The sequence below is a fragment of the Furipterus horrens genome, unplaced genomic scaffold (assembly GCF_987537825.1).
Source record: "Furipterus horrens unplaced genomic scaffold, mFurHor1.1.pri manual_scaffold_4, whole genome shotgun sequence".
Classification (NCBI taxonomy): domain Eukaryota; kingdom Metazoa; phylum Chordata; class Mammalia; order Chiroptera; family Furipteridae; genus Furipterus; species Furipterus horrens.
This window is the reverse complement of record NW_028327174.1, coordinates 117,117,443-117,140,362: the sequence shown is the minus strand read 5'-3', so window position 1 is coordinate 117,140,362 and position 22,920 is coordinate 117,117,443. Positions and strand designations below refer to the sequence as shown.

Here is a 22,920-nt window from a genome sequence, read left to right as displayed (position 1 = left end):
ACAAAAAACCTACACAACCTGAAAGGGAAGATATGGAAAAAATATATCAATCAAACGTACATGAAAAAAAAGCTGGGGTAGCAATACTTATATCAGACAAAGTAAATTTCAAATCAAAAGCCATATCATATCAGGAGACAAAGAAGGTCACTCCGTAATACTTAAGGGACTTGTCCAAAAAGAGGATATAACCCTTGTAAATATATATGCACCCAAAACAGAAGCACCTAAATATATAAGGAAAATGTTGGAGAGGTTTAAGAAGATCTACAGCAATACAATTATCACAGGAAATTTTAACACCCACTGTCAACGATGAATAGAGCTTCAGAAAATCAACAAGGATATTGTGGCACTGAACGACACTCTAGATCAAATGGTCTTAATTGATATTTACAGAACATTTCACCCCAAAGAAGGAAATTATACATTCTTTTAAACACACATGGATCATTTTCAAAGAGAGACCACATGGTAGGACAAACCTTAACAAATTCAAGAATACTGAAATCATATAAAGCATCTTCTCAGATCACAATAGCTTGAAACTAGAAACCAAGGTAAGGGAAAAAACTCAAAATGATTCAAATACGTGGAGACCAAATAATAAGTTATTAAATAATGAATAGGTTAACAATGAGATCAAGAAAGAAATCAGAGACATGGAAACAAATGAAAATGAACACACAACAACCCAAAACCTATGGGACACAGTGAATGCAGTCCTGAGAGGAAAGTTCATAGCAATATAGGCCCACATAAAGAAGATTTTTAAAAACCTCAAAGACACGACTGAACCTTGCATTTAAAAGAACTAGAAGAACAACAATAAACAAAGCTCAGCATGAGTACAAGGATGGAAATAATCAAGATCAGAGCAGAATAATATGACATAGAGATTAAAAAAACAATTCAAAGAATCAATGAATCCAGGAACTGGTTATTTCAAAAGACAAACAAAATTGACAAACCTTCAACCAGACTCATTGAGAAAAAAACAGAGGGCCCCAATAAATAAAATCAGAAACAAACCAGAAAAAGTAACAACCGGTACCACAGAAATATAAAGGATTCTAAGAAATTACTATGAAAAACAATATGCCAAGAAACTGGACAACCTAGGCAAAACGGACAAATTTCTAGAAACATACAATCTTCCAAAACTGAATCAAGAAGAAGCAGAAAGCCAGACCAGACCGATATAACTACTAGCGAAATTGAAGCAGTAACCAAAGAACTCCCCGCATACAAAAGCCGTGGATTGATTCACAGGCAAATTTTACCAAACATGCAAAGAACTAACACTTATCCTTCTCAAACTATTCCAAAAATTCAAGAAGAGGGAAGACTCTCAATTTCTTTTTATGAGGCCAGTATGATCCTAATTCCAAAACCAGGTAAAGACACAACTACGAAAGAAAATTACAGGCCAGTATCTCTGATGAACGTAGATGTTAAAATCCTCAACAAAATATTGGCAATCCAGATCCAGCAATACACTAAACAGATCATACACCAACATCAAGTGGGATGTATCCCAGGGATGCAAGGATGGCATAATTTCACAAATCAATAAACATATCACATAAAAAAAAGACAAAAATCACATAATCATATCAATAAATGCTAAAAAAGCACTTGATAAAATCCAGCAGCCATTTATGATAAAAACACTCAGCAAAGTGAGAATAGAGAGCATACCTCATCATTATAAAGGCCATATACATGAATCCTACTGCCAGCATCATATTCAATGGCCAAAATTAAAAGCATTTCCCCTAAAATCAGGAACAAGACAGAGTGCCTGCTTTCACCCCTCTTATTCAACACAATACTGGAAGGTCTATCCACAGCCATTAGACAAGAAAAAGAAATAAAAGGCACCCAAATTGGAAAAGAGAAAGTAAAATTGTCATTATTTGCAGACAACATGATAGTGTATATAGAAAATCCTATAATCTCCACACAAAAAAACTACTTGACCTAATAAGTGAATTTGGCAAAATAGCAGGATACAAAGCCAATATTCAGAAATCAATGGTATTTCTGTACACCAACAATGGACTATCAAAAAGAGAAACTAAGAAAAAAATTCCATTTACTATAGCAACAACAACAACAAAATAAAGTGCCTAGGAATAAATTTAACCAAGAAAGGAAATGATCTGTACTCAGAAAACTATAGAATACTGTAGAAAGAAACTGAGGAAGATACAAATAAATGGAAGTGTATACCATGTTCATGGTTGGGAAGAATTAACATCATTAGAATGTCCATACTACCCAAAGCAATCTATAGATTCAATGTAATTCCTATTAAAATACCAATGGCATATTTTACAAATCTAGAACAAGTATTCCAAAAATTTCTATGGAACCAAAAAAGACCCCAAAAAGTCTCAGCAATCCTGAGAAAGAAGAACAAAGTTGGATGGATCACACTAGTTAATATTAAACTTTACAACAAAGCCGCTATAATCAAGACAGTCTGGTACTGGCATAAGAACAGACACATAGATCAATGGAACAAAAGAGAGCCCAGAAAGAAATTAATATGTATTTGAAAAAGGGGGCATCAGCATACAATGGAGTAGAAACAGTCTCTTCAATAGTTGGTGTTGGGAGAACTAGACTGGTACATGGAAAAAAATGAAACTAGACCACCAACTTACACCATACACCAGAATAAACTGAAAATGGATAAAGGACTTAAATATAAGTCATGACACCATAGAAGTCCTAGAAGAAAACACAGAGGCAGTAAAATTTAAATATCCCACGTAGCAATATTTTTGCTGATATTATCTCCTAGGGCAAGGTAAATAAAGGAAAAAATAAACAAATGGGATTACATCAAATTAAAAAGTTTCTGCTTGGCTGAAGATACCATCATCAAAATGAAAAGGAAACCAACTGTATGGGAGAATATATTTGCCAACAATACATCAGACAGGGGTTTAATCTCCAAAATATATAAAGAACTCATATGACTCAACACCAAGAAGACAAACAATCCAACTAAAAAATGGGCAAAAGACCTGAATAGACACTTCTCAAAGGAGGATATACAGATGACCCACAGATATATAAAAATATGCTCAACAGCATTAGCTATCAGAGGGATGCAAATTAAGACCACAATAAATATCACTTCACACTGGTCAGAACGGCCATCATTAATAAATCAACAAACAACAAGTACTAGAGAGGATGTGGAGAAAAGGGAACCCCAGTACACTGTTATGCAGACTGGTGCAGCCTCTGTGAAAAACAGTATGGAATTTCCTCAGAAAACTAAAAATGGAACTACCTTTTGACCCAGTGATTACACTGCTGGGAATATACCCAAAGAATTCTGAAACACCAATTCAGAAGAACTTATGCACCCCTATGTTCAGAGCAGCCCAAGTGCCCATCAGTATATGAGTGGATTAAAAAACTATGACACAATTACACAATGGAATACTATTGTTTAATATTCTGAAAATTGAAAAAATAGAAAACCTGTTTATTTGGTTATTTTCATAGATATGCTTGTACATAATCTATAACGTATATGTGCAAATATATATTCATGTAAAAAGAGGTCTAAAAATATACAAATTAAATTAGCACAGTATCAATAATTATTTATGTGGAAAGAAAGGAATGGAGAAAAACTGAAACAGTTTTAAATTTTTATACTGAATACATACTCAGATATTCCTTGTGAAATTAAAAGCTAACAATCATAAAAAAAGACAAAAAAGAATTTAAGTGATTTTCTTTCTTGTCTTTCCATATTCTAGAATATGCCACAGTAATATTTTGGAGTGACAGAGCCTTGCTAACCCCATTACTCCTTCTATATTTACCAAGACAGTATAATTTTAACAAAACTGTGCAAAGGTATAATGTGATTAACACAATGAAAGTTAACTAAGGCAATAAAATTCCAAAAAGAAAAGGAGACCATAAATTGCAATTTCTTTTGTATTCATTACTCAAGAATCTCTAAATACTAAAATGGGATACTAGAAAGAGTTTACTTTTACAAGCACATTTCCTAGTAACATTTTATGTAATTTAAAAGAATATAATAACTAAATGCATGAAGTGACAAATAAAACACTAAATTTTGGTAAAAATTACTCCTACCTTACTCATATTTAAAAATTCTAAATATTACATCAGAGACTATTATTAAGCCATGATAAATCAGGCTTATGCTTCATAGAAAGGTAAGTTATACATCTATTTTTTGAGGAAAAACTTTCCAAATCCTCTCTTCATAGTTTATTTTTATAAGAAATCAAATTATGGGAAGTATTTATCCATAACCAAGACAAGTTTCAGATAATCAGTACTTTCTAAATGGGTCTGAACCAAAAAGCCCAACAGTCAGACTGGGGGCTTCCTAAAATTGCCCAAGGAACCTCTGGGAGCATTTCGTTTGTCTGCCAGCCAAGGAAACAGCTGCCACAGCCCAACACTCCTCTCCAAAGGGTATTTATTCAGGTCACGAGGGACCAATGTGCTGCAAAATCGTATAGTTGGTTCTTTAGGACTGATCTTAGTTGTCCTGTCAGCAATGTCTAATCAAACCTTCCTTCTTTATGAAAGATTTTCTTCACCTGGCTTTCAGAATACTGTTTTCTCCCTCTCTCCCACCCTGGCTGACCTTGCTCAGTCTCTTTTCTGGTTATTTTTCATCCCAGCCTTGAAAATGCATAAAGCCTCAGGGTCATCAGGCTTTTTCCCTCTACAGTGTCATCAACATTACAATGACTCCCAAAATTCCATCTAGAGCCTAAACTACTTGCCTAAATTGTCTGCCTGACATCTCCACTTGGATGCTTACCTGTCATCGATTACCTTCACATTTCAAATTTGAACTCCTGAGCTATATCTCCCACTCCGATCTAGCAAATATCTAGTAAATACCCTAATTTACTAATCATAATAAATAATCAAACTGTTCCCTCTATGTTCATCCTATCATTGTCAGTCACATCCTGGGAGCAACATGAATTGGGGTGGAAAACACAGGATCAGATTCAGGCCAGTACAGGCATGATTCTTGGCATTTTGCAGAGGCAAACAGAAAGGGATTCTAGGAGACGATTCTTGTGAAGATGAAAGGAAGGCAATACAACATGGCTCACCTGTCTACGCCAGTAGGATCCTAGTCAATTCACCCTTTCAATCGGGGACCTACTATGTACCAGTTACTGTGCTAGACATGAGGTTCATGTGGGGAAAAAAAACCCACTGTGTTCTCACAACAAGCAGATAGGAAAAGAACCAGATGGTAGAGACAAGACTGGAATCCACAGATCTTCTGAGAACTCCAAGTCAAGAGATTTTCAATAAACACCTATCAAAACAATTCACAGAGAAGAACTATATGCACAACCAATGGGCATGGACTAAGGGGGGGACAACTGGAGGGAGGGGGGAGCAGCGGGCAAAGAAATTGGGACAACTGTAACAGCATAATCAATAATAAAAAAAAATTTATAAAAAATTCATAGAAACTCACCACATTAGGGCCAATGTTTTGACATAAAAACAATTTTACATTATGAAATATAATGTAACTTACAGCTTGAGATAACGATGACAGATAAAAAGGTCATATGGTTACCAAAGCATTAAAGAATACCCTCCTGTGCGAAGTCAGCTGGGCTGGGACACGAAAAGTGAGATTCTAGTAACAAACCTCTACAGAAGGGCAGCCAAGATAAAAGTTTAACATGAGTTTGCTTCTACAGTATACTGTGGTGAGTCTGTCTTTTGTAATTTTAAATTACTAGGGACTTAATTTGTATTGTTTTCAACTTTTCAATTCTAAAATTCAAGTGTATTTCAATTATAAAATTCAAAAGCATGTTAACAAAAGTAAAATAAATGAGAAGAACTACTTGAGAAAAGGCTTATCCCATAAGATTTACATAAGATTTTTCACACAGAATGTTTTTTATTCTGTTGGACAAAAATATTTTCTATGTACCTGACCTAAAGAGACAACTTCTGATAGAAAAATGCACATGAACAGCAGGTTCTCAATCATATCGAAGGAAAGCTAATCAGAGAATTTCAAAACTTTCAAAATGAGATTACATTATGTCATTTTATAAAGCTTATTGGTATAACAAAATCTGAAGAAAAACAGATATTTGTTAAACAGATACATTTTGTAATCCATCCCTTTTAATATAATTACCCGTATTTCCATGCAAATACAGTCTTGCGTTTACATAGATAAATTAAAGTTTTTGCAATTTTATTTCATCAGAAAAAACAGAAGAGGAAGCTGGAAATGCCTGACATTTTAGAGAAATTATTGTGGAAGATCACTTAGAAAAATATCATCCACATCACACTAAATACCACAATTAAAATTCTGGTGAAAACCTATTTTAATATTTCCCTATAATTAGGTAGCAATTATTTGAGGCTTCCGTTTGAGACAACTGGGCCTGCCTTCTCCTCACCACTTCCTACCTTCCCACCCAAGTTTGTACTTATGAGAGAATTCTAAAAATGTTTTCTAACTCTTCATAAAGTATCATCTAATTAAACAAAACTGGTCATCAGTAGGTAACTAACACCTCTGATGCCCATATTCTATATTCCTAATGCAGACAATGATGGTCCCAATGGTGATGTGCCCAAGGCCACAAGTTAAAAACAGGAAGGAGTGTGTGTCTCAGGCAGCTGGAGAACTGGCGGGAAGTAAAGGAACCACAGCTGTTATTAATTAGAAAGGGATAATTTCCTGTGCATCAGTGCTGACTTGCCTAATAAATAATTCTTATTGCTTTCAACCTAGACATTCCATACTAAAGGGAAGATGAGATTGTAACAATGATTAACCTTACAGAAATCTGGGAATTCACTATTTCTTTAGAATGAAACATCTCAAAAAGAACCATGTGACATTTTTTTTCTTTATAAGAGCTAAACAACTAAATTTGGCTCTAGGTTCTGGAGTTAGTACATTTTAAGAAGAGGCTTTCTAAGAAGCTAGGAACAGTAAAGTAAGGAATTTAGCGATGTTAAACAAATTTTTTTATTAAAATAGAGATCTCTAAGAAGACCTCTATTTTAATAAAGTAGAATAGCCTTCAAATGAGTTCAGTACCAGTAAGGTCCTTACAGACTCTCTTCCATTAAAAACAAGCACAACACAGTGGCCAGCACAGTCAAGAAGTAAAGTCCATTAGCTCTTCAGACCCCAGATTAAAAATCTTCCAGTTGTGGAAAATAAAAATACAATGGGCAAGAGCAGTGGTTCAAAAAGGCTGAATATACCCTGATTAGAACCATTATTGATAATGTCAATTTCAATGGCAGATACAAATTGGCCAATTACAATGTTATTTGTGTAAATTATTGATTTACTTGCAATATTGTCTACAATCCAGCTCCACAAATATATTCAAAATATTTACCCATTCTCCTGTCATTAGAATTTTTTTGTTTTCAGCATTTTACTATTAACAATATTGCTATTATAAAGTCTTTTTCTTATAGTTTCTTATAAGTTTCTTCAGGATACATGTACAAAATGCCTATAGAATAGTGTAGTTTCAAATTCCAAGTAGCAATCCATCCATTAGAAGGTCAAAATCAGAAATTTTGAAAAAATAAAATAGGATAGTATCAAAATGCAATACACAAAGAAAAGTTTTTACTTCATGAACTTCTGACACCCACCCACCTCTGGGTGTTTATTGGACCAAACTGTAGATAAACTTATTATGAGTCTAATAAAAAGTCTTAAAAGTCACCCCACTAGGAAAATACTCCCTAAAAAAAGTGACACTTACGGAATGATGATGTTCAACTCTGTAAGACAACACCAAATTGTTTTCCTAAGCAGTTATACCAATTTATACTCCCATTAGAAGTGTACCACTTGCTCACTAACTGTTGGAAATATCAGGCATAAGAATTTTTGGTCAATCTGGTAGATGTGAAATAGTATCCCACTGTAATCTTCATTTGCATTTCTATTACTTAAAAGGTTGATCATCTTTCCACATTTGCTTCCTATTTCCCTTCCTCTTGTATGAAAAATATTTTTCTGTTGTGTTGTCTTACTGACTTCCAGGCTGCATATATGATTCTATGTATTGATTTACGTGTGCATGTAGTATGAATGAAAAAGGGGCCACATACTAAACCTGACAAGCTCAGGGTGGGGGCTGCATGATGGGTCTGACAAACTCAGAGACCTAAAGTAACAACATAGAAAGGATGATGTAAAATTAAAACTTTCTAACTAAAAATGAGTTATGATGGGCCGTCATGTCACAGGCTGGCATCTTCCCTGACAAAGGTCAACCTTTACCTTTACTGAGCCTGTCTATGGTCCTTTTGCGTCTACCATAACATACCTTTATGATGTCAGAGTAATCCCCTTTTTCCAGAACCTTCAGGGGACAACCTCCCACCACAGCATAAGACCACAGAATCCCTCATTGTTATTCTGTTCCCTAAATACCATCTCCATGTGCTGTAAACTTTAATTGTTAACTATCCTGTACACACTGATGTAAAGAAGTATATGTCCATCCATTTTATTTTTTATCTAATTTCAGAGATTTCCCTGTTTTGCTTTCTTCCACCTCCCTAATCTACTACCAATGGATTCCATGTAACCCCCTTATGTCTTCCCCTTTAAATATGATGTATAAAGTAACTGCCATCTTGCACAGCATTTTCTCAACTATGTTGAGATTTTGATACCCGGCAACTGTTGTCAGTTTGGCTCAAATAAACTCATAAAAATTCTTTACAGGTTTGGATGTTTCTTTCGCCCATAGTACATATACACTTCCTTTGGCAGCTGTGTGTTTCAAGTATTTTTTTCCAGTTTGTGGCCTCTCTTTCTAATTTCTTTACAGTGTCTCTAATGAACAAATGTTCTTAAGTCCAATTTAAATTTAGTAAAATTTTCAAGCTTTCAAGTACAGTATTTTGTGTTTAAGGAATTTTTCACTCCATCAAGAGCATAAAAGTTTGTTTTACTTCATAAACCTAGTCAAGTTCTTGCTGTCCCCCAGTGAGCTGCAATGCATTCTCTCTGCTTAGGTGGATCTGTGCTGGGTTCTTTATTCCACTCAACCGGTCCATTTCTACACAAAAGCCAATAATATACCATCTTAACTTTCATATCTTTCAATAAGTCTTCAGTGCTGATAAGGCAAGGCCTTTCATTTTCTTCTTCTTTAGACACGATTGGTCATTTTGTGGCCTCTTTATGTTCAAAAGTACCAGTGACATGGAAACAAGGAACAGACTGAGAGTGACCAGAGGGGAGGGACAAGGAGGATAATGAGGGAAAGAAGGGGAAGGGTCTGGTCAAGAAACAAGTATAAAGGATCCATGGACATGGACAACTGGGTGGGGACTGACTGTGGGAGAAGGGGTGGAGGGGAGCGGGGCAGGGGAGCGCAATGGGGGAAAAATTGGGACAACTGTAATTAAATAACAAAAATTTTAAAAATGAAAAATAATAAATATAAAAAAGAAATACTGTGTCTCCATTTAATTCTGTTCTAATGTTTTAAAATTTTGTAATTTTTCCATCTAGCTTGGATTTCTAAATTCATTTTTTGTTCTTATTGTAAATGGTACCTTTTTGATTATCATTTGTCTGTTACTGGTATAAAGAAAAGCGATTGATTATTTTAAAATATGGATCTTATCTTGCAACATTCGTTATTTCCAATAATGTGCTGATTCTCTTAGATTTTTTATTATGACAATCATACCACTTGAGAAGGACAGTGTTATATTTCTTTTTTTTCAATCGTTCCTTTATTTCTATTTCCTGCCATTCCACAAAGGCCAGAACTTTCAGAACAATGTTGAACAGAATGGAGATAATGGGCCTCCTGTCTTTTTCCAGACTTTTAGGAGACTATTTTAACATTTTACCTCTAAGAAACAGATACCTTTTACAGGCTAAGGAAATTCCCTTCTATATTCCTGTGAACAAATTTGACATCTCTAAAATTATTTTTATTACTCTATTGAGAAAAACATGACTTTATTTTAATTGGCTAATATCATGAATCAAATTTAGTATTTGCAAATGAAAGCTTGCCACTCCTAATTGTATTCCTGGGAAAATCCAATTTGGTCTTTTTTTAAAACCTATTGGATTTTATCTGTATTCAACAAGCGAGACTGGTTCCTCTCATTCATTTCTTCAATTAGTCTGAATTATGAAATTAGAAATGAACTCTCACTCTAATGCCCAGTAGAAGAATTTGTGTAAGACTGTAACGACCTGTTCCTTACAGACTAGGTAAAGTACCTGAAATGCAAATCACTTAACACATAAAAACTAGGCCCGGTGTTTCTTCTGTGAAGAAAGACTTTTAATTACTGATCCAGTTTCTTCAGTGTTGACATGAGTATTCCAGACTATGTTCTTGAGGCAGAAATTTCACATTTATTGCCATAAAGATTTTCACAGTATTTTCAGTGGATGCCTCAAACTGCAAATAAGTACCAAACACTACATATGCACTATGATTTTTCCTATACAAATTTAATTTACAAATTACATACAGTAAGAGATTAACATCAAAAATAATAATAAAACAATTTTAACAATATACTATAGTAAGTTATGTGAATGTGGCCTCTCTCAAAATATCTTTTGTACTATACTTGCCCTTCTTCTTGTGATGACATGCTTATGGAATAAGAGGATGTGAGATGAATGACATAGCAACTGGCACTTAGCTACTTACATGGTTACCTGAACAAAGCACTGCAATACCATGACATAACCAAGACAGCCACCAGGTGCCCAACCAGTAGAGAGCCCATACAGCAGAATGACGCTGGATGACTCCTGCCCTTGCCCCAGGTGAGAGAGAATGAGGCGGTGCAAGATTTCATCACGCTATTCACAATAGTGCAATTTAAAATGTATGACTTGCTTATTTCTGGAATTTTCCATTTAATGATTTTAGACCCTGACTGACACAGGTAACTGAAACCACACAAAGAGAAGCTGCAGATATGGGGAGAACTACTGTACAACACCAAAGGTATGATCCATAAAAGAAATAATAGATGTGCTGGATTTCATTCAAATGAAAAACTTATGCTCCACAAAAGACAATGTAAGAGAATGAAAAGACAAACCACAGACTGGAAGAAAATATTTGCAGAAGGCACATCTGACAAAAGACTATGATCTAAAATGTACAAAGAACTTTTAAAACTCAACAATAAGAAAAAAACTCAAACACTGGTCCAAAGACCTTAACAGATACCTCACCAAAGAAGATATGGCAAATAAGCATATGAAAATGTGTTCCACATGGTATTTAGGGAAATGAAAATTAAAACACAATGAGACACCACTACACACCTATTAGAATGGCCAAAATCTGGAACACTGACAACACCAAATGCTGATGAGGATGTGGAGCAATAGTAAGTTTCATTCATCACTGCAAAATGGTATATCCACCTTGGAGGACAGGCAATTTTTTACAAAGCTAAACACACTCTTACCATATGATCCAGCTATTGTGATCATTGGTATTTACCCAAAAGAAATGAAAATGTATGTCCATACAAAAGCCTACACACAGATGTTTATAGCAGTTTTATTCATAACTGCCAATAACTGCCAAGACCTTTGATATGTGAATGGATAAATAAATTGCAGTAAAAAGTGGTTGCCAGAGAGGGGAGAGCAGATAATGAGGCCATGCACAGAGAATTTTTAAACCAGTAAAAATATTGGTCTGTATGACACTATAATGATTGACACAAGTCATTCTGCATTTATTCAAAATGCCCAACACCAAGAGTGAACCCTAATGTAAACTATGGACTTTGGGTGATTGTAATGTGTCAATGTAGGTTCATCAGTTGTAACAGATGCATCACTCTGGAGATGGGGATGTTGATATTGCAGGAGACTATGCATATGTGGACCAGGCAGGGAGTATATGGGGAATCTTTGTACCTTCCCCTCCCTTTCGATGTGAATTGAAACTGTTCTAGAAAAATCAAGTCTAAAAAAAAAGGCTGAGTAGCTGTGACAGGGAACACAATGGCCCTGCAAAGTCTAATATATTTATTATCCATCCCTTTTTTTATAGTTTGTCCCTGGTTTCATACATTATATGAGTAGATTAGATCGAGACACTTAGTTCCTACCTGCCCTTCAAAATCTCATTAAGCCATCACAAAGAACAACATAAAAATCTGATGTCCAGAAATTAGAAGGACAAAGATTTTCCTTCACACTGTATGTTTTTCTCCCTACCTGATCCCTCCAGAAATTGGCACCCTGAAGAAGTAACTAATGACATAAGGTTCTTTGCATGAAAACAATAAGACCAGTGGTTAATAGAGGTCTTGTTGACCAAGACTCTGACTGGAATGTCATACCTAAAGGAGACATGCTAGGGCTCTGGTTGTTACCAAAAGCCCTGAGTAACCAAGGGTGAACCTAGAAGGTAATAAAAGCCCTTGAGGAAAAAGGCCTGGTACCATGGTTGGTTGTGCGGTCCACAGCAATCTTTCCAGGGAAGGAATGAAGGTTGCTTTCCTGAGAGATGGCTAGAAGGGACCTTAAAGCACAATGGAAAACCTGAAGGACTTGGAAAAGACAGATGTCTACAGACAAGGCTGAATGGCAGGTACATGGCCCAACTTCAGCGCCCTGAAGGGCAGACTGAAGGTCACCCTAAGTGTTTCTTGTGTAAGTTCCAGCGAAGCAGATTTAAAGATCATAAGTGATCATTTGCTGTTCTTGTTGAGTTCATGGAAATGAACAGGAAAAATTAAAAATGGACATAAAACAGTCCCTTTAATGACAGGGGGGGTAAGCTGAGGGAGAAAAATCGTGACCCAAGGAAAATCACAATGCCCATTGGTAGAATATAAAGTAATACAGCTAACCGTCATTAAAGTCTCTTCATTTAAAGTTATCTAGCATTTGTAAACCAAACTAGATTTGTGACATCATCAAAGATGCTTAATTTACAGGCAAGAAGAATGTCAAACGCCTTGCAACTAAATGTCTTCCCATTAAGAAAGCCTTACAGAACTAGAGTATGGTTTGTGGGTTACACTACATAAATTAATATGTGTTTTCTGTCTTCAAAGGGTATAAGCCTAGGATCTCACTACCGGAGTGATTGTCTGTACGTATAGGCCTCACTTAATCCTGTCTGCATTGCTGTATCCGGAGACTGAACGGTTTGGCTGAACTAAGTAGCTGGGTTGGTGAAGAATGGGAGGGTCTATGGGATTCACCTTAAAACAGGTTTTCTCTTTTCTATTCCAATGGCTTGGACAGAAAAGACCCAGAGGTCTAAGAGGAGGGAAACCTAAAATATTTCCCTCAGCCCAAGCTAAATATAATGGACAAAAGGGTTCTGGACGGATATGATGTGCCTGGCACACCTTCCTCCAAAGAAGCCCCTTTTTTTTTTCTCCCTAATTGGGGACATTGAAAAATTAATCCCTGCCTTTTGTCATCCAGTGGTTATGGATTGAATGATGCCTTCTAACCCTGTTGCCATATCTGTTGCCCCCAGAACACAACAAAGACGCCAGCCTGTTAAACCAAGCACGCCACGGTCTGGGGACAGCCAGCTGACCAGGGGTCTACACAACCCTTCCCCATGTGGGAAGGCCATCCTCCCCTCCACACCCCCACTCTTATTAGGGATTTCTGAACCCAAGGGTGGGTAGGGGTAGGACGGTGACCACGCCCAGCTTGAAGCAGCTAGAAGAGCAGGAGACCGTTGCCCACTCTCCTCTATAAGATTACAAAGGGTCTAAAGTCTGAGGGGGGGAATGTTACTTTTTTTATTGTTATTAAAAAAAAATCAATTAATGAAGTAATTCTAAAATAATGGTAACATAGGAAAGGGAGAAACTGGAGAGATTGCATGCAGGAACCATGGACATGGACTGGGGAAGGGAGGGATTGCTGGGGGAGGGGGGTGCTGGGCGGGGGGGAACAAAGGGGAAAAAATGGAACTATTGTGACAATATAATCTATAAAATGTAATAAAAAATATTTTAAAACAAAATTTGATGTCCATTATAATGTTGCAATGAAAAGTATCATTAGAAAGTATTAGGAAACTCAACGTAGACTGAATCAGGATCCACAACAAAAAATGCTATAGCTACAATCACTGAAAATAAAATCCCACTGCAAAAAACAAACAGTTTTTCATTTAAAAAGTCCCGGAAAAATTCCAATTTCAGATCAATAAAATGGAAGGAGGTTTAGAAGAAACATCAAGGTTGTTTACAATTGGCCCAGTCTTAGCCACTCCTCCTAGCACATAAAGTTACAGAAAGCATCAACTTTCACTTCCAAGATCAAGTTTTCTGAGGAGTATGGAAAGCAAATCCATGCACTTCCTGGGGAGGCTCTAGAAGACCATGAGGCTGAAGCTGGAGAGAGAAGCAGAGAAAAGCCTCTGCTAACATTAGCACAGGATAAAAGGAAACAGAAAGATGACAACCACCATTCTAGAAAGCAAAACACATATATTTTAAAACTTAGCTGTAACAAAAACAAAAAAAACAAAAAAAAAAAAAAAATACAAGTAAACAACCATAACAAAACCAAACAAAACTCCAAAAGATGTTACATGGGCAAATTCTACTACCCCTTCAAATACGAGATGATTCCCTGTATAGCACAGAAAAATATGGAAAGCTTTTCACCTCATTCTGTGAGGGCTGTATATACAATGTAACTTTGATACCAAGCCAGAAAAGGATAACACAAAAACCAAATTAGAAGATCAATCTATCTCACTTATAATTATACCAAAATATATAAAATTGAATCCAGTATAATATAGTAAAAACCACTAACCACAAATGACCAGTTAGGGCTTACTCTAGTAATTTAAGGCCAGAGCAGCTGAAATAGAAGAAAATTCCCTGAACTTGATAAATTGCTGGCAAAATATTAAAAAGTACTCAAGTCACTAAATAGTGTACCAAGGCCTTAGACAAAGTGAAAATAAATGAAAAATACATAAGATTAAAATGCTGAGAAAAGAAAAAAAAATGCATTATATATAAACATTAAACTTTTCATCTGGAAAATACCACAAAATTAATTGAAAAATAACAATAACTAGTACAAGTACTTAAAAGGTTGGCATGATATAAAATAAGCACACAAAATTTAATAGCTTTCCTATAGAAGTACAATAAGCAGACTTCAATAGAAATGGGGAGGGAAAGATCCAATTCAAAGGTATTTATATAAATGCTACAAAATAACCAGGAATAAATTTGAGGAGAAAATAATACAACAAAAGCGAAATAAATAAATAATTACAAATAATGCTATAAAAAAGAGATGAAGGATGTGAAAAGGCAATTTACAGAACAAGAAAGGCAAGTCTAAATTAAAAAGATAAACGATGACACAATATCTGGGGAAATGCAAATTAAAATGCTAAGATGTCTTTTTTCAGCCATGGAAAAATTTTAAAATAACAACATTAAATGTTGGCAGGAATATGAGGAAAAAAGTACTGTCACTTAATTGATAAATATAAATTATTGCAATCTCTTTGAAATATAATCTGGTAGGATTTATTGTAACTGCAATGAACACATGATATTTAGAATCTATCCTATAAATACACATACTAATGTTCTGAAAGACTTGATACAAAGATATTCATTGCTTATTTATAAATTAACAAAACAAAAAAAAAACCCAAATGTTCATTAATGAAGAAATAATTTTCAAAAATAATGACTTTAAAATATGGATGAGACTATGCTATGAATTACTACTATTCAGCAGTATATTTAAAAGTGTTAATAATAAAGTAGGTTGACATGTACTGAGATATTACACAAAATATCACACAGAAGTCTATAATTCTATGAAAACAGTACAATCCTGTTTATGTAAAACAAAATACATCCAAGTCATAAATACATCTGTATACAAAATTACTTAAGAGATATATACTTTAAGTCAAAGGCTTATGTCAAATCACCCTGTTTTGTAATAATTATCCTTATATGCCATGTCATCATACATAAAAGACCTCTTTTATTATAAAACATTCTTCACAGATTTTCAAACCAAATATATGCTACTTTATAACAACCAGCTATAGGTCATGATTATCTAATTATATAAGTATTCTGGTCAAATTTTATATATAAAGACTAAGTAACTTTTAAAATCTGATATTTAAGGTCATGTTCAGCATGCTAAAAGAATAATTGTGCTTACCGATTTCATTAATCACTGCTCTTATTTTGGAGACAAAAGGACCAACTTCACTGGAATTCATTTTGACTCTTTCTTTAAGGTCAGCACCTGCAAAGTATTTTATTTACAAATATAACCTAGTTATAAACAAAATTTTAATGCAATAAATTGAAATTTTTTAATTCAGATATAACATTAAAAGTAACTTAATTTATCTGTTGAAGGAATTCTATTACCTGTTTTCCTTCTCAGGGACAAGTATTAGGAAGGATAACCTATTTGTTCATTCATACACCTACTGTGTGCTTAATGTAGTGGTTCTCAAACTGTGGTCTCAAAATCCCTTTAAACTCTTAGAGGAAGATACTGTTTAGATTATATGTACTAAGAGTTGCTCTATTTGAAACTGAAACTACAAATTTTTTAAGTATTTATTCATTTAATAATATAAATAAACCCACTCATGTTAACATAAATAACTATAGTTCGACGCCGCTTTCTTGGGTCTTGCACAGACGTTGGCAATTTTACCCACCACTGCTTTTCCCCCATCAGTGCAAATGTCAACCCAGGGAAAAGAGCAAACCAGGACTTTCTACAGTGAAAATCATTTCATGGACGCCTGCCTTGGTGACTACAGATCACATTTGAGAATCACTGGCTTTAAGTACAAACAAACCGACAATTTCCTAATTATGAGTTTATCATGGAATCATAACTTTGGAACAGAGAAAAATAAACAGAAAGAATTCTTCAAGGAACCATTTACTCTATGGCTCAATAAAGACATTCTTTTTAATAACAGAAATGGGAGACAAAACTGGAGACCAGGGTTTGCCAAGGAGGAACGCCCCAGAATTTCAGTGGAGAGCCCTGAAGGTTAAATACAATACAGGGTAAACACAAAGAAAATCACACCAAGACCAACCACTAAAAAACAAAATCAAAAAGAAAAATTAGAAGCTATCCAAAAGCAATTAAGACCTCAAGCTGACGTCTCGGCTGAAAATGAGAATCTTTAAAGTGCATAAAGAAAAGAGCTGATTTAGAATTTGAGACTAAGCAAGGCCATCCTTCACAAATAATGGTAAAATAAGACATTTCACAAACACAAATTTGTCACCAGTAGGCCCACACTGAAAGAAACACTACAGAGAATTCTTTGAGCAGAATATTGTAAGAGTAGAGTTTAAAATCTTATTGTACGTTGCTTACTAGAGACATACCTTAAAACGTAAGGGCTCAGCCCGGGGACAGCCAACTGACCTGGAGTCTGCAAGATCCTTCCCCACGTGGGAAGGCCACCCTCCCCTCCACACCCTCACTCTTATTAGGGATTTCTGGACCCAAGGGTAGGTAGGACGATGACCATACCCAGCTTGATGCAGCCAGAGGAGCATGAGACCTTCACCCATTGTCCTTTATACGATTATAAAGGGTCTTAACTCTTAAAGGGGGTAATTGTTACGAAGCGGGATCCCCCCCCAAAATTAATTATTTAACTAATTAATTTTTTTAAAAAAATAAGGGCTCAGAATGGCTAAAGTAAAATGGTAAAAAACATGCAAACACCAACCAAAAGGAAACTTGTAAGGTCATCTTAATATTTGACAAAGAGGACCTAAGGTAAGAACACCACTAAACCTAGAAGGTCACTTCATAATAACAAATATGATGATCCACTTAAAAAGTCATAGGAATTCTAAACTAGAATAAATAAAATAAGACAGCACCAAAATATATAAAGCAAAAACTAATAGAACCAAAACGAAAAACTGACACATCTACAATCACAGTGGATTTTAACAGAACTCTCACAGTAATCAATAATGCAAGGAGGCAAATATCCTCATCAGATATCCCTATGAAATAGGAAAAAATTATGCCAAAGTAGAAGAAACAGAAAAAATGGAAGCAAATTTTTAAAATAGAGAACAAATACGTAAGAAAGAAAAATCAAAGAAGTTGGTTCTCTGAAAAAACCTCAAATGATAGGCTTTTAGCATGGTTAGTCATGTAAAATCAGAGAAGGCACAAATCCCAATTCCAGGAATAAAAAGGAGGTTCAATACTAAGGACTTCACAAACATTAAAAACAATAAGAGAATAATAACAACCTTTGCCTGATAAATTTGAAAAGGTACATGAAACAAATTCCCAGAACAACACAACTTATTAAAAGTGATAAAGAAATGAAAATCTAAAAACAAATACACATTACAGAAAGTCAATGTGTAATTAAAACTTTCTTACAAAGAAAACTGCATGCCTATATGGTACCAACAATAAATTTTCCCAAACTCATAATAAAGAATTTTTTAATAATCTTACATAGAAAATAGTAAAAGATATTATAAGAAAAAAACATGACAAGCCATTTTACTCATAAACAAAATATTAGTAAGTCATATCTACCAGTAACATAAATAAAAATAAATCAAGACCAAGTTACATTCAGTCCAAGATTCAAGGCTGGTTCAATATAAAATTTTTTAATTTATGAATTAATGGAGTAAGGGTGAAAAATCATAAATTTTTAATAGGTACAGAAAAAGTAGTGGGTAAAATTCAACACATTCTTTAACATTTTGAGGTATAAATCACAGAAAATAAAATGCAGTCATTTTAAGTATACAATTCAATTATGTTTAGTAAATTACAGAGCTATACAACCATCACCACAATCTAACTTTACAATATTTCCATTTTTACTAAAAGATCTCTCACACCCACTTGCAATCACTCCCTGTTCCCCTTCCAGCCCACAGCAACCACTAATTTCTTTTCCTACAACTTTTCCTTTTCTGGACTTTCATATAAATAAATCCATACAATATAGTCATGTACCACATAAGAATATTTTGCTCAACACTGTGAGAAACTCTCACAATAAATCACCCAGACACAGGACTTGAGCAGCAAAGTGAGGCATTTATTCCCGAGTCTGCAGAGTCAGGCGCACTGCCAGCCAGGAGCATGTGCACACAAAGTAGACAAAGAAAACTGGTTTTATACTAATGTGCTTAGCTCACCCTCCCTAACATGATTAGCTACCCCTCCCCTTTTCATCTCCCCCATTTCTCCATTACTAGTTAATCCAGGTTCACAATCTAACGTGATTACTTAACTCAGGGTGTGATTAACTAAGGGTAATCTAGTTATAGGTTTATCTCCAACTTACTTGCAAAGTTATCTCACTACATCTTCCCATTTCTCTGTCTGGTGATGACAATCTGCCTCCTTTTGATCCCAGAGATATGTGTGAGGAGCTTCGGAATGTCATTTCCTAATCCCTTTTCTATGACGCATCTGTTAACTATCTCCTACTGGTTTGAGAATCACTGGCTTGCGTCTCTATCCCTAACAACACCGAACCCATATGATGGTCCAATAAGATTATAATAGAGCTGAAAAATTTCTATAGCCTAGTGACGTCTTTGAGCAACACATTAGTCCTATCTGGTGATGCTGGGGTAAGCAAGCCTACTTCGTGGCCAGTCCTATAAAAGTACAACAATTTTAATTACAAGAGGATACCCTATCTAGGTTTGTGTAAGTGTACTCTATGATGGTCACACAACAAAACTGCTTAATGACATGTTTCTTTCATTAAGTGACACATGACTATATATGGTCTTCTGAGTCTTCTCTTCCACATAGCATAGTTTTTTTTCAGGTTCATCCATGTTATAAGGATTAGTCAGTATGTTTTTTTCTTTTTATTACCAAATAATATTTCACTGTAAAGACGTAGAAACATTTTGTTTATCCATTTCATCAGCTGATGGTTATTTGGGTTGTTTCCACTTTTTGGCTACTGTTATAATGGAGAAGGTCAGAGCAGAGATCCCTGAAAATCAGAGGAGCCCACCCCATTCCTGCAAGGGGGTGGGGGTCAAAAAGGCTGCTGAGGCAGATTAAAAATACCACACCCTCTCCAAGGCAAAAAAGGGGGCGAATTGTGCACAAGGCACAGCGCTTAAGGCACACTGCATAGCAATGGCAGAATAAGACAGTCATTGCCTTCCTGAAACAGAGGGTGCGGAAGGAGGCTGCTGCCCTTGGCAAACTGTAAACAGAGAACATGATAATGTGGCCATGAGAATATGCCTTGGCAGAAGCACTGTGTCCTAAGTGGGGAGCTGATACAGCACCTGCGTGAGCTGCAGGGGAACAGATGCCCCACCCTAGATTAACAGATGCATGTGTACCTGCACCTGGTTGAGAAACTTTTGCCCTGACTAAGAGATGGCAGCTGAAAGACAGTCAAAGACACTGGGGAGAGGACAAAAACAGCAGGTACTGATGCACCATAGGAAAAGCTAGAAATCCCACTGCTTTCCTGCGCACAAGGGATTTCGGGAGGGCCTTTTTAAAGCAAAGGTGTGGAAAGGCTCTTTCTCAAGTCACTTGTGCTTCTGGTACAGGCACTTGATACGAAGAAGTCTCTCACTTGCTCTGGAGATTGGTGCAAGCTTTCTCTCTCTGGGATTTTGGCATTTGGATACTCTGGACCCCTGGCCCTGCTCCAAGCATGGACAAGAATGCTCATGGGACCAGGAGACGCTGGGCCCAGCAGGGAACTAGATTCCATAGAGGATGGGAGCCCACTCCTGGAGACAGGGTCCCACACTGGGACGTGTGCCTCCCTGGGCTCTAGGCTCTGGGGCACTATGATCCAGTATAACATGGCACATGGTTCCTGAACCACTACATGGAAACAGAGCAGCACACCCCAGATCCTGAAAGAAGAGCTGCTGCGAGAAGATGGCAACTCTGAAGCCCACAAGTACACATTCCAGAGAGGATGAAGATCTGTTTGTGTGACTAGTTTATGGACAGATAAGGAAATAGAGAACTTCTGGGCATGGTTTTGGCTTGTAATTTTGGGGGGAGCAAGAGAAGTTCTGGGTCTCATGGGAGAGAAGGGCTCAGACCAGTGGTGATCTCAGCACCCCCAAGGTTGGAACTCTGTGGATAAAAACCTGTTTCCTTCAACTCAAATTGTTGGGTCATATATAAGCGCACCAAGCAGCTGAAGCCCAGTTTGCATGCTTACACTGTGAAAAATACTACTATGAACATTTACATACAAGTCTTTGTTAGATAAATGTTTTCGTTTGTCTCAGGGAAACACAAAGTAGTGGAATTGCTGGGTCATATTGTAAATTTCAATTTTACTTTAAAAAAAAAAAATGCCGCTGTTTTCCACAGTGCTTGCACCACTTTACATTTCAATCAGCACTGCCTAAGGGTCTCTCTTCTCCCAAATAAGTCACCAACACTAGTCTGCCTTTTTGATTTTAGTATTTAAGTGGGTGGAAAGTGGTATTTATTATGGTTTTAAATTTACATTTCCATAATGACGAATTAGGTTAAGCATCTTTTCAGGTGTTTATTAGCCATTCATAAAGCTTCTTTCTTGAAATGCCTATTAAAATCTTTTGCTTTTTTTTTTTTTACTGGGTGATTTCTTTATTTTTCCTTCTTACTGGGCTACAAGACTTATATCTTGGATAAAACTCTCAGGAATATGATTTACAAATATGTTCCCCATATGTGGCTTATCTTTTCACTTTTTTTTTTTGACTTTCTTATATTTTTTTATTTTTTTATTTTTCAATTACAGTTGTCCCATTTTTCCCCCTTTGCTTCCCCCCACCCAGCCCATCCCTTCTCCCACAATCATATCCCTCCCCATTGTCCATGTCCATGAGTCATTTATACCTGTTCCTTGACTAAACCCTTCCCTCACTTATCCCTCTTCTCTCGCTCCCCTTCCCCACGACTGTTATTCTGTTCCTTGTCCTATTTAGTTCGTTTGTTTGTGTTGTTCTTTAGTTTCCTGTATTAGGTGATATCATATGGTATTTTTCTTTCTTTGCCTGGCTTATTTCACTAAGCATAATTCTCTCTAGTTCCAGCCATGTTGTCACAAATGGCAGGAGCTCCTTCTTTCTCTCTGCTGCATAGTATTCCATTGTGTAAATGTACCACAGTTTTTTGATCCACTCATATACAGATGGGCATTTAGGTTGTTTCCAGCACTTAGCTATTGTAAACAGTGCTGCTATGAACATAGGGGTGCATAAGTTCTTTTGAATTGGGGTTTCAGGATTTTTGGGGTATAATCTTAGCAGTGGAATCGCTGGTTCAAAAGGCAGTTCCATTTTTAGTTTTCTTTTTTTGTTCTGTTTTAAGTTTATAATAGTTTTTTTAATATGCTTTATTGTTTATGCTATTACAGTTGTCCCAATTTCTTTTCCCTTTGTTCCCCTCCACACAGTGATGCCCCTCCCTCCAGTTGTCCCCACCCCTTTAGTCCATGCCCATTGGTTGTAGGTTTAGTTCTTCTCAACATCTTCCTGTCTACTCCACTCCCTCCTACTATGCTTCTTAATTCCTGTGCCATCTCTCTCCCTTTCTCCCCATCCTCCTCCCCGCTGACCTTCCCCTAAAATGTTCCCCATACCTATAATTCTTTTCCCACTCTCGTTGCCTGCTTAGTCTGCCTTTGTTTCAATTCCCCAGCTTCTGTTGTTGGTTGTTGTGACACAGTTTTCATTTTAATGTTCATAGTTTTTATCCTCCTTCTCCTAAAGAAGTCCCTTTAAAAGGTTTATGGTCACATATTCATAGGTTCCAGGGATTATGACATGGACATCTATAGGGGG

General features: G+C 36.0%; 1 protein-coding gene across 3 annotated transcripts in view; it reads right to left on the bottom strand.

Annotated features, from left to right (window-relative positions):
• The window catches only part of AUH (AU RNA binding methylglutaconyl-CoA hydratase), a 181,555-nt gene that overhangs the window by 118,053 nt on the left and 40,582 nt on the right, over positions 1 to 22,920 (bottom strand). For 2 of the 3 annotated variants that reach the window (XM_090273973.1, XM_090273971.1), the window contains exon 4: positions 16,268 to 16,354. The exons of the other annotated variant lie outside the window; for it this stretch is intronic. In XM_090273973.1, coding sequence (XP_090130099.1) covers positions 16,268 to 16,354 — 87 coding nt within the window. The remainder of the gene's footprint in view (positions 1 to 16,267; positions 16,355 to 22,920) is intronic. 3 annotated transcript variants of the gene reach the window in all.